Genomic DNA, 13,480 nt, shown 5'->3' with positions numbered 1-13,480 from the left:
CATTACTAGGGCAAGTGGAGCAAGGGAGATGGCGGAGGATTCCAGGAGGGACAGGAACTTGCCATTTTAATACCTCATCTTCCCTGTTCACTCCTATTTTAAGACTAGTCACTGTCTGAGCCCTTTAGTCTGGTGATGTCACACCCCCATCATAAGACAGTTTTCTGCTTGGCTAGAGTTTATGTGGCCAGGGTTGACCCAATCTGGGTCAGTCTCATGTCTGGGAATTTGGAATTGAGATGGTCTCTCCATGTGGAAGGAATCATTTGAAACAGCAGAGCCGGGGGCCATCCAGACTGTACATTGTGCACCAGAAAAATGGATGAGTCAGGAGTAGTGATGGGCTACCGTCTCCTGTCCTTGGGTTCTGGTAACCTCTATCTTGTCTCATTAAGTAATCTCTCTCTTCCCTTGTGACTTCCAGTCAATTGGGTTGTCATTACTTGCTGTCAAAGAATCCTAACCAATACAGCTGTGGTTCCTAAATTGTGTGCCAAGGTGCTTGGGACATTGCACTGCATTCACAAGGGTGCTGTTATTCCAGTCTTAAATATGGTTCAAGTTTGATGTTTTAAGTATGTTTCTATATTCTGCATGTTCTATGTGAAGAACACCAGCTGGCCACACATGAGGCACATTAAATGACTATCAGGAGGCTACTTGAGAGACTGATGGAGGTACTGATGCTCAGGGTGCCCATCTGATCCCTTAAGAAGGGAGACAAGTCTCCCAGATCAGCCAGATGAACCCAGGACTGGAGAGCTGAGGCTCCTGCTAGAGTTTACAGTTTGGGAAGGGAGTTCATGCTATCAATGTGCACCAGGTGGGTGGTGAGTGTCCACGTTTAAGATTATTTTAAAAGCAAAACTCTCATCATGCTGAATTTTTGGTTTAAGGCAGATTTAAATTGAAGAACTTTGATCAAACATCAGGTATATAATATTTTGGCATATTTTGTGATCATAGTTAGAAAACTAATAACAATATATTGTTACATTGTGTGCAAATTGTAACAATGAATCCCAATACTGTGGACAACTAGAATGCACCAGTAAAAAATGTGGAGGAAGAAAAAACTGATAATGAAGCTAATTCAAACATTTACACCATGTAAATTAACAGATTAAAACTCATTAAAATTTATAAAGAATATACCACTATTTTTTAAAAAGGTAGAAAATTTACAAAGTCAAAGACAAAACAATAAAATACCACAAATAAAAAGACATTTTTATTAATGACATGAGCTGAAGTTTTATATTTCTTCATGAATTCAATTTTAAAAAAGGAAATTTTGGAAATCAGTAAAAGGCAGGTCCTTAATCCACTTTCAAATCCTTCCCCACCAGCATTGCAGTCACAGGATGCATGCTTGTTTTGTGCTCCTGGTAGGTATGGATGGCTTGATCACGGGACTTGTCAAAGGCAGCAAGATCCCTGCCAAAAGAGAAGGGAAAAAAAGAGGAAAGAGGGAGAGGGGGAAGGAGAAAGACACACACACACACACACACACACACACACACACACAGGAAGGGAAAACAAACATTAAGATAATATTAGAGATAAAGTTTAAAAAGTGATGGTTAGGAATAGCTAAATATCACCCAAATAAAGCACAAATCCTGGCCTATTAGGTAGCCTGTGCCAATCTCTGCACCAGAGACTGACCCTTAAACTGGAGATCACAGATATTCTGGGGTTTTATAGGGAAGGGCCAGAGTGGCAGCATGTAAGTATTTTATTATGTGAACAGGGTCCTTTCACTTACTGGCCAAATACTGGTCTTGTATGAGGATGTACTTTAAAGAGTATCTTTTTTAAAAATTGGCTTTTTTTGTTTGTTTTGTTTTTGTTTTGGTAGCAGGGATTGAACTCAGGGGCACTTAACCACTGAGCCATATCCCCAGTCCTTTTTATATATTTTACTTAGAGACAGCATCACACTAAATTGCTGACGCTGGCTTTGAACTTGTGATCCTCCTGCCACAGCCTCCCAAATTACTGGGATTATAGGTGTGCTCCACACCCCAGCTAAAAATTGGCTTAATAAAGTTTGCTTTTTCATCGAGATTTTAAAAGTATAAAAATAGTAAATTTAGAAAAAGAATTTCAGAAAATTTCAAACAATTTGAGAAGGAAAATACTAACCATAGTGAAATAATAATGCTTTGATGAAATACTTTACTTAAAATATGAATTTTGTGGCCATATTAAAAAAATGGATGACTTGTACTGACAAATTTTAAACTTGTGAAGTAAATTAAAAACAAATTAATTATGGATATTTATGTCATGATTATATTTTTTTCAGAACATAGACCAAATACATAGTAAAAGTATTTCAAAGATATTTTTAAGTTACATCTTGCTGCCAACATATGACTTTCCCCCCTCCACCAGGCATCTTTTATTATATGTCAAGCAACCTGCTCTTGCACTTCTTAGCAACATTTGAATCAAAAATGTTTTACCTTATCTGCTGGCATCTATCTCCCTGCATTTAGTTTTAGACACTTTTTTATGTTCATATCTACTCACCAATATCTTCTATTTCTTTTAAAAATCCTTCTCTGTATATAAGATCATCTTTAATTTATATCCTTTTTATCATTGTCTAACTCTATTTGGTCAATAATAATGCTTCTAAAAAAGCTAATAAAATAATTTCAAATTTTAAACAATCAGAAGTGTGAATTCCTCTTCCAAAATTATATCTATAAAAATGAACTTTAACAAAGTTAAGAATTTTTAAACACTGCATTTTACAAAATTTTTGATTATTCTTCCAATTTCATGTATAAATATGAAGCACAGTTTGACGTGGTCTTACTTGAATAAGGGTCGGGTAAATTTCATTCTTCCTTGTTCAGTTGCCATTTTTAGAGCCAAAGGAATTGCTTCCTCCCATTTCGATTGAATGCAGAGCCGTAACCATCTGAAAGGTGGATTTTTAGGGGGCATGGGAGAGAAAATAGGAAAGAAGGAACAGGAAACGACAAAGGAAATGTAAAGATGAATAATCCCATTACAGTCATATTGTACACCACTTTATTCTGAGAATCTCACACCCATATATATATATACACACAATTTAGTTACTGGAGAAGAGAAGGAAGCGGAGTTGGTTCTTGAAAAAAAGATCATATTTTAAAAGATTTGGCTTATAGAGGTGCTCATGTACTTTATCAATACAATTTCTCAAGGAACTGAACTTTCGTTTAAACCTCACACTACAAATTTGATTTAAGAAAGATTAACTTATAACAGAATCAAAGTTTTCTAACTATTCCCAACTATTTAATTTAGCTGGCTGAGAAAGAAAGCCCATTTATCACTGAATCCTTTATTCTAATTTTCTTTTTAAGGCAAAAAGCTTATAACAAAGTCTAACAAAACATTAATATTCTTGTCTTATAGACATAAATACCACTATAATTATTGATAACAATGGAGGAAATTGATAAGGGTTCTCAGGACCCATGGATGGTGCGTACTCTGCTTTCCTTCTCCAGATTTTAAATCAGTGTTCTGCTTTCTTCCACAGAGACAAGTTAAAATGATGTACCTGAATCGTATTTCAGAATTGTTAATGGCATTGAAGTTGTACACCTCTTGCATTCGCTTTATGTGCCCCAATGGAAGAGGTGCCTAAGAGCAAAATACAGAAGCATAACGTATCATTTCAACAGGATTTCTTGGAAGAAAGGAGCTGGAGAGAAATTCTTAGCCAGATTAAAATTCTAAATATTTTATAATAGCAAAGTAAGTTAGATAAAAAGTAAAAGAAACAAATATTTATTAAAGTAAGTTTTGTTCAAACTTACTCTGGAGGTTTTTACTAGGAACACAGGATAATTTACTATATAAGGTACTTAAAAGAAATAAATGAGAATTACTCTCCTCAGACTTTTTAGTATAAATATTACCTTCTAGACTCTCTAGTCTTTCAAGTATTTCTCTACATATTATATAGCTTAAATTTTTCCACTTCTCCAGATTAAATCATAGTTCCTATTTTTTTTTCCTCACGGACTGCCTCTGGCTTTATCTTTACATATGTCCTCCGAAATCACTTTTAAGTTACCTATATCCTTACAAAATGTCAGACTCTTTGCAAGCTAATGAATAATATGCACCTCTACTATAGGTGAGGGAAATACATTTACCGTAAAAATACAAATTTCTATATACAATTTTGGGGGCTCATGAACTTCCTGTGCTGTTAACCCACTAAAAGGGGGGACAAGTTTGGGTGAAGGAAAGAAAGGAGATGAGTTTAGTCTGGACAGACAGAGAGTTCGAGATGCCTGCAGAGGACAGGCAGAGGTGCTGCTAGAAGACAGAAACTCTCCTCTCCAGCCGCGGCCTCCTTACCTTATAGGACCCCACTTCACACTTACTCACGGTCTCTGTTCTCACTAACTGCCAGGCCTACCCCAAATTATTTAGACTATTAGCTCCTCTATGGATATGTTCAAATATACCCAGGTATGCCACCTGGTTAAGGTCATTGTTGAGGCTCCCAGACCCAGGTTTTGCTGCACCCATTCCCAAGTCACCGCATCAGGATTTCTCTCTTCTTGGTCCTAGGCCACATAGCAGTGCTACAGAAATTTATGAAACCATGATGACGCGATGCACTAAAAACTGGTAGTATCTTACATCAATGAGACCCCTGCTCCCTCAAAATTCTATTCTTCATCTTTCAATCCCAAAGGAAATTATTTCAAATCTCCATCTCCTTTGAGGTTCTTAAACTGGAATCCCCCTTAATATAATACATAGAGACCAAGTCATTATCTCCCCATTCAAAATGCACCACCTTCTAGTCTCATGAGTTCTTTTAATTACCTTAAAATCTGCCTGGATTATTTCCTGTTAACCCTCAAATCCAGTCAGTCACAAAACCTGTGCTTTCATCCTGCACCATCTCTCTCACTGGCCTGGTCTCTTCCTCAACATCAGCTCCCTCCTCACGCCTCCCAACCAACTTCACGACTCTGTGGTCCTCATGTCACTACATTAGTTTTCATTACCCACCACTTCATCAAGTGACTCTTCTATTAAGAATTTGAGAACCTTTTCACTTTCTAACTGACCAGAATAAAATCTAAACTTCTTGATTTAGCGTTTAAGATTCTGGTCCTTACTAGTCTTTTCAGTGATAGATTCACTGACTTCCTCACCCAACCCAACGGCTTACTCTTCAACACTGGGTACCTTGATGCTCTCTCCAATTTGAATACTTCCTTCCTTCCCTCCAAATCAAACCTCACTCTTTCAAAAATCTCTCCTTGATGACCCCAAATGGAAATGAGTTCTTCTGTACTAATTAAACTTTCTCAAATTAGAACTAAAATATATTTCCTTTTATTGCTAAATTTTATATATGTTCCCCTTCCCACAGATTACAAGCTTTTTGAGAACAAAGGTGTAGTCTTTCTTAAATATTTTAGTAATAATCTCAATATTAAACATATTAGGCATTTAATAAATGCTTTTTAAAATAATTATATAAATTGCTTTTTTTTCTATGAATTTCCACATTAATATTTTTCCAAGGTAGGCACAACATACATACTGTGCTTCTGTGTCCATTTTAATTTCTTATTTTTTGAGCTAGTACTTACTCTCTGGAGCATCTGTGCTAAAAACTCATTCAACTGATGAGAAGAGAGATCTTTCAAGTCTGCGGCAGTGAATGAATTTAAATCTTCTTCTTTGGCCTTAAAAAAAAAGTTACCTAGTTATTTCTGGTTTTATACGATTTAGTAATATTATTAGTTTATCCGTCATAAAGTAAAAATTAAGAAAAAGACAGAAATGCACAGGTGAGCATTATACAAAATAAATTTAAGCTTGAGCTACTTATATAATCCTGAGATTATGTTACTCTAACTTAAAAAGCTAATAATTCCTAAAATGTGATGTGTGAAATCTAAGAAAAAAGACTATTAATAGTAAGAATAGAGGAACAGCCACTCTCTTTTTAAAATAAATAAATATATACACACACAAACACCCCTTATGAAGTATGGCGGTTTCCAAAGTAAAGAAACATTACAAAAAGCATGCCAACTAATTTATAACAACCTTCTCAAACATTGTCTCTCTCACCCAGAATGTCCTCTTCCACCTTGTCCATGCCCAAGCCATATTCAGATCCAGCAGGAATATCCTGCCCTGTAAGCAGCAATCCCTCATGCCAATCCCCATCCTGGGGGTAGAAAAGGCACTTTCTTTCTTATTACTTCATCTGTATCTTTCTCATGCTGCTTATCACTTACTCCTTAGCATGACATTTATTTATATAAGAATCTAATTTCTTCAATTAAACTACAAACACTCCAAAGGCAAGTTCATCTCTGTATCCTGCAAAATGTGTGGTATAGCATTTTTTTTTTAAACTTCCTTTTTGTAGTTGTAGATGGACAGAATGCCTTTATTTATTTTTATTTGGTGCTAAGGATGGAACCCAGAGCCTCACACATGCTAGGCAAGTGCTCTACCACTTAGCTACACCCCCAGGCCAGGTATAATATTCTGAATGATGAAGACTGCCAAGGAATACTGTTGAATAAACTTTCAAAACAAATTTCAAACAGCTACATCAAAATCTGATGCAAATAACTGGAATATAACTACTGCTATTTTTTTTTTTCTTATTTTCCATTAAAGAGTTATCCAGGGTGCATCTTTACTCCACTTTCTTAAGTGTTGTGTTTCAGGGGGCTGGCGTTGTGGCTCAGTAGTAGAGCACTTATCTAGCACGTGTGCTGCACCGGGTTTGATCCTTGACACCACATAAAAATAAATAAGTAAAATAAAGGTATTGTGTCCAACTACGACTAAAAAAAATAAATACATACATATTAAAAAAAAGTTATGTTTCAGGGGGCTGGGGTTGTGGCTCAGTGGTAGACTGCTTGTGTGAGGCACTGGGTTTGATTCTCAGCATCACATATAAGTAAACAAAATAAAGGTCCATCAACAACTTAAAAAAAAAGAGTTATGTTTCAGTACATACATGAAGAAGCTCTTCTTTAGGAAGTTTTAGAAAAATGAACAAAAATAATGACAAGCAAAGTCCCTCAATTTTTCCCACTGCAGTCACCCAAGATCATTTTAGATTTACTTGGTATGTGTAATTGCTATGTCTGAAGTAGCATCTTATCAGTGACTTCAGAGGAAAAAATTTTTCCTCCCATGAAACTTAATTTTATACATTTAGGGTGGAGATAGTATCAGCTTGAGCAAACTTCTCTTTCAAATAGCCTTCCTATTCACTATTTAAAGCACCACCCCCCACTAGTAGAGACATATTTGTACAATTTAAAAAGGAGCCAAAAAAAAAAAAAATCACACGTTACTACTCACAGTAATCCATCTTTGACTTAAGGCAATACAAGCATTTGTCAGAGTCATGTCATAACTGCAATAAATAAATAAATATTAAAATGTTAAAATTTTATAAATGTGCACATGCTTTTGCATAAATGCAGTGTTAGAGCTACAGAATGCACTTATACTTCAAAGTTCCTTTTAAATAAAGATAAACAACTACAAAGTGAAGGAAATAGGAATTTTTTTTTTTATTCTGACATTTTAATTTGGTTTGAATGTAAGTCACTTTTTTCAAGCAAAGAAACAGAATCAACCTAAGGATGTGGTTCTCCAGGGATCCAAGTCAAGTCTTGAGATCTTCAGCAGAATGACACTATAGTACCAGGTGCTAGCAATAGGGTTATACACTCTAATAGCAACAATTTATCTTCAGTTTTCATTAAGGAACAGCCAAAAGTCCAGTCTTTAAAGGCATGGTATATAGAACATCTTGATCTACAAAGGACAGAATGACCCAAATTATACGCAGGCCAACCCATTGGGAAACAAGATCAGACCTGACCAAGGATTGGTTATCAGAGACAGTGCTTATTCTTTGAAAACTTACTCTGTGGCTTTAAAAATTCCTGATTCCTGTTACTAAGAAAAAAGTAAAAAATATTACAGATGGATCCACACTAATATGTGATTTTATAGAGGTCTTCCACGAGAATGTAAGTATAGGGGATAAGAGCTTTTGATATTTTAAAAATAAATTACTTAGTAACTAAGAAATCAGACATACCATACTCTTCCATTTGCTACAATAACAAATTGACAATGAAGACTATTTAAAAGAAATGCTAACTCTAAAGAAGGAAGGACTGGTAACACTTTCCACTACAGAATAATCTCCTGCTTTCCCAGATAATTAGCATTGCTATTCTTCCATGATACAAATTCATGTGGGTTTTGCCAGGGCCAGATAAAAACACACTGTTTCCTAATTAGCTAAGTAAGCTCAGTGAACATTTTTGGGATGGATCCATACACTCTGGCCATTGTTTTGTCAAACATCTGAAAACTGCATAATTCCACAGCCCTTACGCATAGTTTCTGCTCAATATTTTAAACTTGGGTTCAGTTCCACTGTGACTTGTCTTAGGGCTGAAGTGTTAGTCATTAAAGACTGGAATATCATCGGAGGAGTAACCCTTGTAGCCTTTAACTGCATAGTAGGTGATGAGCAGATGGTAAAATCCTGGCAGGAATACCAAATGCCAATGATCAGGACAGGAACAGACCCGGTCTGCCCACTCTTTGCTGATATAGCCTGACAGCAGGAGGGAGCCTATGATAATGAGAAAGGCGCCAATCAAAAATAGCACAGTGGCAAGTGCTATACCCTTATAAGGGATCTTAGGAGGGCTTTCTTAAACTGAAGGTCAATGTAGCCATCATCTGTGCTGGAGCGCCTTGAGTATTTTACTTTACTACTGGCGATTCCAGTAATCAGATTAGTACGAGAAGGCATCAGAACACGCGGACACAGCTACAGTCCGAGCACCACATCAAGACTGGGGCTGGCAGGGAACTTGCCCATGGACACCAGGTGTCCCAGGCCTCATGGCACAGCCAACCTAACCTCCACCCCAGCAAGCACCGGCCTGCCACTGGAAGTGGAAATTTCTGACCTGACTTGAAGTATTATGGCATTATCTAAGAACTTAAAGATCCAAGTAGACATGAAGGAAACGCCTGAGGGAATACCAAAGCAACACCCAGGACAAGGCTGTGACATGCTCAAGGAGTACATGGCAAAGTAGTTGGAGTCTACGGAGCACACTTAGCGTTCACTCTCTGGCAAGAACAGATCTAGGCACTCAAGATAACATGAGACACAACACAAAGTCCCATTCTCATGGATTTTACTTTCTCTTGTTCCAGCCTTCTCATCATCCAGCAGACTGGCAAGTACCTACTAGATAACAGGCACTATTCCATATGCTAGACCCTTGGGAGAGCCAAAATCATTGTATAATGACTGCATTCCTTCATTTTTAGAAGAAAGTGAATGACGGCTATTTAAAAGAATTACACTGTGATTTAAAAGAATTAAGCAAAGTGAGTTATACCAATATATGTATACTCCCATCTTAGGAAATAAACTGTACATTTTGCAACAATAGAACACGTAACGTGTGCCAAATTCTTGTGAAACATCCCTTTTTGTTCATAAATCAGGCTTGCTTGCTGTGAAATATCTTTAGAGAACAGGGAAACACCTGCCACTTGGGGCCTAAGAGAAGTGAAGTTTTAATTAGGAGTTACTACTAGATCTTCTTTAAAGACTGGGTTTCCTGTTCTTTCCTAGGGGACAGAACAGAGAGGGCAACACATCTCCTTCTTCTGAAGCAGCAACTAGTTTATCTTCATGCAGTAGTCGGGCTGTGGAAGTACGCAAACCACTGTGTTTGCCTTTAAGAACAAGTGGGATCAGAGGTTCTCAAGGCCTCAGACAGTAAATCACCTTCTATGACAACATTCTTCAGCAATGATTTCTTAAACAACAACAGGACAGAGGGAAACTTTTGGCTTAGTATCCTGAAATTTTCTTCTCAGTGTAATTAAAAGAACTGAGTTAAGGATAAGCCCAGGGAAAAGAAGCAACCCCTATTTACTGTAAAACCCTAAGAAAAGTAATGTACAAAATCAGAGATGAGCCCTACAGTGTTGTGAAGGGAAAGGCTTTCACAGTCACACAAATAAGTGTAAAGTTAAAACCGTGACAACCACAATGAAGAGGCGATACCCAGCTCCAAGAAGCTCTCGAATGGGAGATCCAACCTGGTCACAGAGGTCAAGAGATGCTTCCATGAGGAATGGTTCTTAATCTGAGTTTGCAATTAACTGGGCAAAGAGGCCTGAGGTGGAAAGAATAGTGTGATTCAGGTCCTATGTCCAAGGGAGTGTGGAGAGTTTTGAGAGATCCCCAAACTGCCATTCTGACTGAAGCAAAAGGAGCAGAGTCAGGACCCTTGTAGTGTCCATTACAGGATTAGCCTTAGCCCCAACCAACAGGATGCCTGTGAAGATTGCTAAGCAGGGGATGGCACGATACAGGTGTGTGCTTGAAGGTTTGCACTAGCTCTGTGTGGAGAAGGATAGGGAGGGGAAGAGGGGACACAAGTGCAGAGCCAGAGCAGTTTTCCAGGTGGAGGTGATGACATGGGTTTGAACCAGAGGGTTGGTGGTGGAGTGAGTGGGTAGACCTGAGAAGACATTTCTATATAGACAAGTGGTGAGAGTACATAACAATCAGTGGACTTGGAAACCAATATTCTGTGCTCCAATGGAGCAAAGTATTTTCTGTGGTTTGGGGTTTTCAAAGAATCTTTCTTTATAAGATCCCTGGGTGTATAAATGATTCCAGGGTTCCTCTAGCACTTTGGTATGACATGGAAGTAATCTTCAAGGATAGAGAATGAACCAACCAAAAAGGATCCCATAGCAATGGTGGTATCAGAGAAACACCCTTTAAGAACTTATTTTTCACCCAGATTTTTTTTTTTAATTTCAAACCAATGGCCAACAGTTGATTCACTCAACTTTCTGCAACTCTCTTTTGCTCCAATCAGGCCACTGAAACTAAAAGTCTTTGAAAAGATTCCTAACTTTAAATTCAATGTTTTTCCCCCTCTGGTTCCTTTTCCCTCCTATTTTTACAATACACTACCCTGCTGCCCACTCTATCACTTGCAAATTACTACCTGCAAGCTCCTTTTGATTTTTAGCCAATTTTGTTCATATCTTTCCTCTTTCCTAGCTCTCAAATGAAGATCCACTAAGGTTCTACGCTTTACTTCTAGTATTATTCTTTGTTAAATCATCTCTGGGCTGATGTCCAAATCCAGAACTACTTAAAATTAATATTTTCTCATCTATAGCACTTAATAAGTATTTAAATATTTTAGAAATACTTCCATTGTATTATAATTACTTGTTACATCTGTATTTGCTCTGTGGGTTCCTTATTCATCATCCATCATAATAGTGCCTGCCTCTCAATGTGTATTGGATTGGACTGAATCTTCAACTAAGACCTCTTTGCCCCATCAGTTTTAATTCCTACTTTGTTCACCATGGTCAATCAGCTGCCAATAGATTCTACCCCTGAAACATTTCCCATCTCAGTTATTCTTTTTTTTTTCCCATTAGCCTTGCATTACTTCAGGCCCTCATGATCTCTGGTAAGAAGATAATGTATTGATGGCACTTCTTAAACTAGGAAGTATTAGGGGAAAAAAGCATTATTTTGGTGACTTATTGTAGAAGTTAGAAGTTTCCGGGGCTGGGGGCGTAGTTCAGTGGTGGACCATTTGCCTAGCATGTGTGAAGCACTGGGTTTAATCCTCAGCACCACATAAAAATAAATAAATAAAACAAAGGTACTGTGTCCATCTACCAAAAAAAAGGGGGGGGGGGGTTATAGCTCATTAGTAAAATGCCCCTTTCAATTTTTAGTATCTAAAATAAATACATAAATAAAAATTTACTGATGATTTATGCCATCTGCCTGTTTCCAAAACAAACTTTAAAAACAGTACTATTGACATGACCCTTCCCCAGCTTCTGACTCCCTTTTCACATGACAGTTCACAGTACGCAGGACCTCCTGGTTAATGAGGAGCTCTGGTTACCTCTTCCATGCCCAAGCTCTTGGTATTTCCCCAAACCAAACTCCTCCCACCCTGGCCATTTGAGATGCTTTCCAAACACACATGACCATGACATCTATTCTTCTACCTCATTTCCTGCTGCTCCCCTATGCATCAGTTGCACTAGACTGTTTATGTAAGAGTGGCTGGTAAACAGTTTTAGTGACCTGAAGGAAAGCAGCAAGAAGCTGGAACACGCAGAAGTCAAAGTCCTCACATGACTGATGAAGACCGGGGTAGGGTATTTACTTTAGAAGGGAATACATTAGAGGGGTAGGACTGCCAAGGCTTGAATCTCAACTCCTACTACTTACTAGCTGAGCAACCTCAGGCAAGCTTGGGCAAATGAACTAAACCTAGTTTGCCTCCTCTGGAAATGGGAATAATAACTTGTAACACTGTTGTAATGATTAACATATGTTATTTTTCTTAAGACAAAAGTTTTATGGAAGAGACAACAGCTATTCTTTTCTAAGTCCCTCACTGCTGTTGCTGTGTAAAGGAGACACTCAATAATTACTGCAGTGGAACGAACTAATCTATGTTTATGAATCACGGAAGTCAGTCTTTTGGCCTCAGGGCCTAAACACCTCAGAACTCTGCTGTCACAACATTCTAGTAACAGGCAAAGGAAGGCATAAAATCCTTTCAGATAGTTTGAGGAGCTCTAGGATTTAGGAGAGTGAGAGGGAACTCCTCTGAAGTAAGTGCTTACTTGGGTTTTATAGGAGGCAGGCCAGGGGAGTAGAGCCAGGCATTCCAATCAACTTGATTGAGAATATCAACCTGTGAACAGTAAGACCAAAAACCTAAAACTTTCAAGTCCTTGAGTCTACAATTTTCTCTATTCTGCCATATCAAGACAATTTCTAAGTCTCTTTCCTTTTTTAAATTAATATTTTTAATCAACAGATCATCATTGTGTATTTTTATAGGATACAATATGATGTTTTCATATACATATGCAATGTGAAATGATTAAATATAGCTAATTAATATATGCATTATTTCATCTATATAAAATAAACTTATATCCATTACTAATGTTCTATTAAAAAATTAAAATAAGAAAAAAGTATACACAAAAAGTAAAATTTCAAACCAATTATTGAGGGTCTCTCTGAAATAGGAAAATTCTACATATTAGTTCATGTTATTGAGATCACATTTTAAAAAAAATGCAATTAAAGAATGAGTCTTTGGGCTGGGATTGTGGCTCAGTGGTAGACAGCTTGCCTACCATACATGAAGCACTGGGTTTGATCCTCAGCACCACATAAATGTAAAATAAAGATATTGTATCCACCTAAAACTAAAAAAATATATATATTAAAAAAAATGAATCTAAAAGCAAATCCTGGACAAATGCTACTCTTAAGAAATTCAAATTAGCCTAACAAATAATAAATAAATAAGGCTATGTTAAACATGAAAAATAA

General features: G+C 37.2%; 1 protein-coding gene and 1 pseudogene across 2 annotated transcripts in view; both read right to left on the bottom strand.

Annotated features, from left to right (window-relative positions):
* Nucleotides 1-1,250: 1,250 nt before the first annotated feature.
* Lta4h (leukotriene A4 hydrolase) overlaps nucleotides 1,251-13,480 on the bottom strand; it is a 37,649-nt gene continuing 25,419 nt past the window's right edge. The window contains exons 14-19 of one of the 2 annotated variants that reach the window (XM_026396919.2): nucleotides 12,757-12,827; nucleotides 7,378-7,432; nucleotides 5,631-5,726; nucleotides 3,566-3,648; nucleotides 2,831-2,935; nucleotides 1,251-1,437 (exon numbers count right to left, since the gene is read on the bottom strand). In XM_026396919.2, coding sequence (XP_026252704.2) covers nucleotides 1,320-1,437; nucleotides 2,831-2,935; nucleotides 3,566-3,648; nucleotides 5,631-5,726; nucleotides 7,378-7,432; nucleotides 12,757-12,827 — 528 coding nt within the window. In that variant the 3' untranslated portion in view covers nucleotides 1,251-1,319. The remainder of the gene's footprint in view (nucleotides 1,438-2,830; nucleotides 2,936-3,565; nucleotides 3,649-5,630; nucleotides 5,727-7,377; nucleotides 7,433-12,756; nucleotides 12,828-13,480) is intronic. The other variant, XM_026396927.2, reaches the window with a different exon arrangement.
* Nucleotides 8,499-8,857, bottom strand: LOC113188571 (transmembrane protein 230 pseudogene; annotated as a pseudogene).

Source organism: Urocitellus parryii, chromosome 5, assembly GCF_045843805.1.
Source record: "Urocitellus parryii isolate mUroPar1 chromosome 5, mUroPar1.hap1, whole genome shotgun sequence".
In the NCBI taxonomy this organism is placed as follows: Eukaryota; Metazoa; Chordata; class Mammalia; order Rodentia; family Sciuridae; genus Urocitellus; species Urocitellus parryii.
The sequence above is the reverse complement of the archived record's forward strand: the minus strand, read 5'-3'. Positions and strand labels throughout refer to the sequence as shown.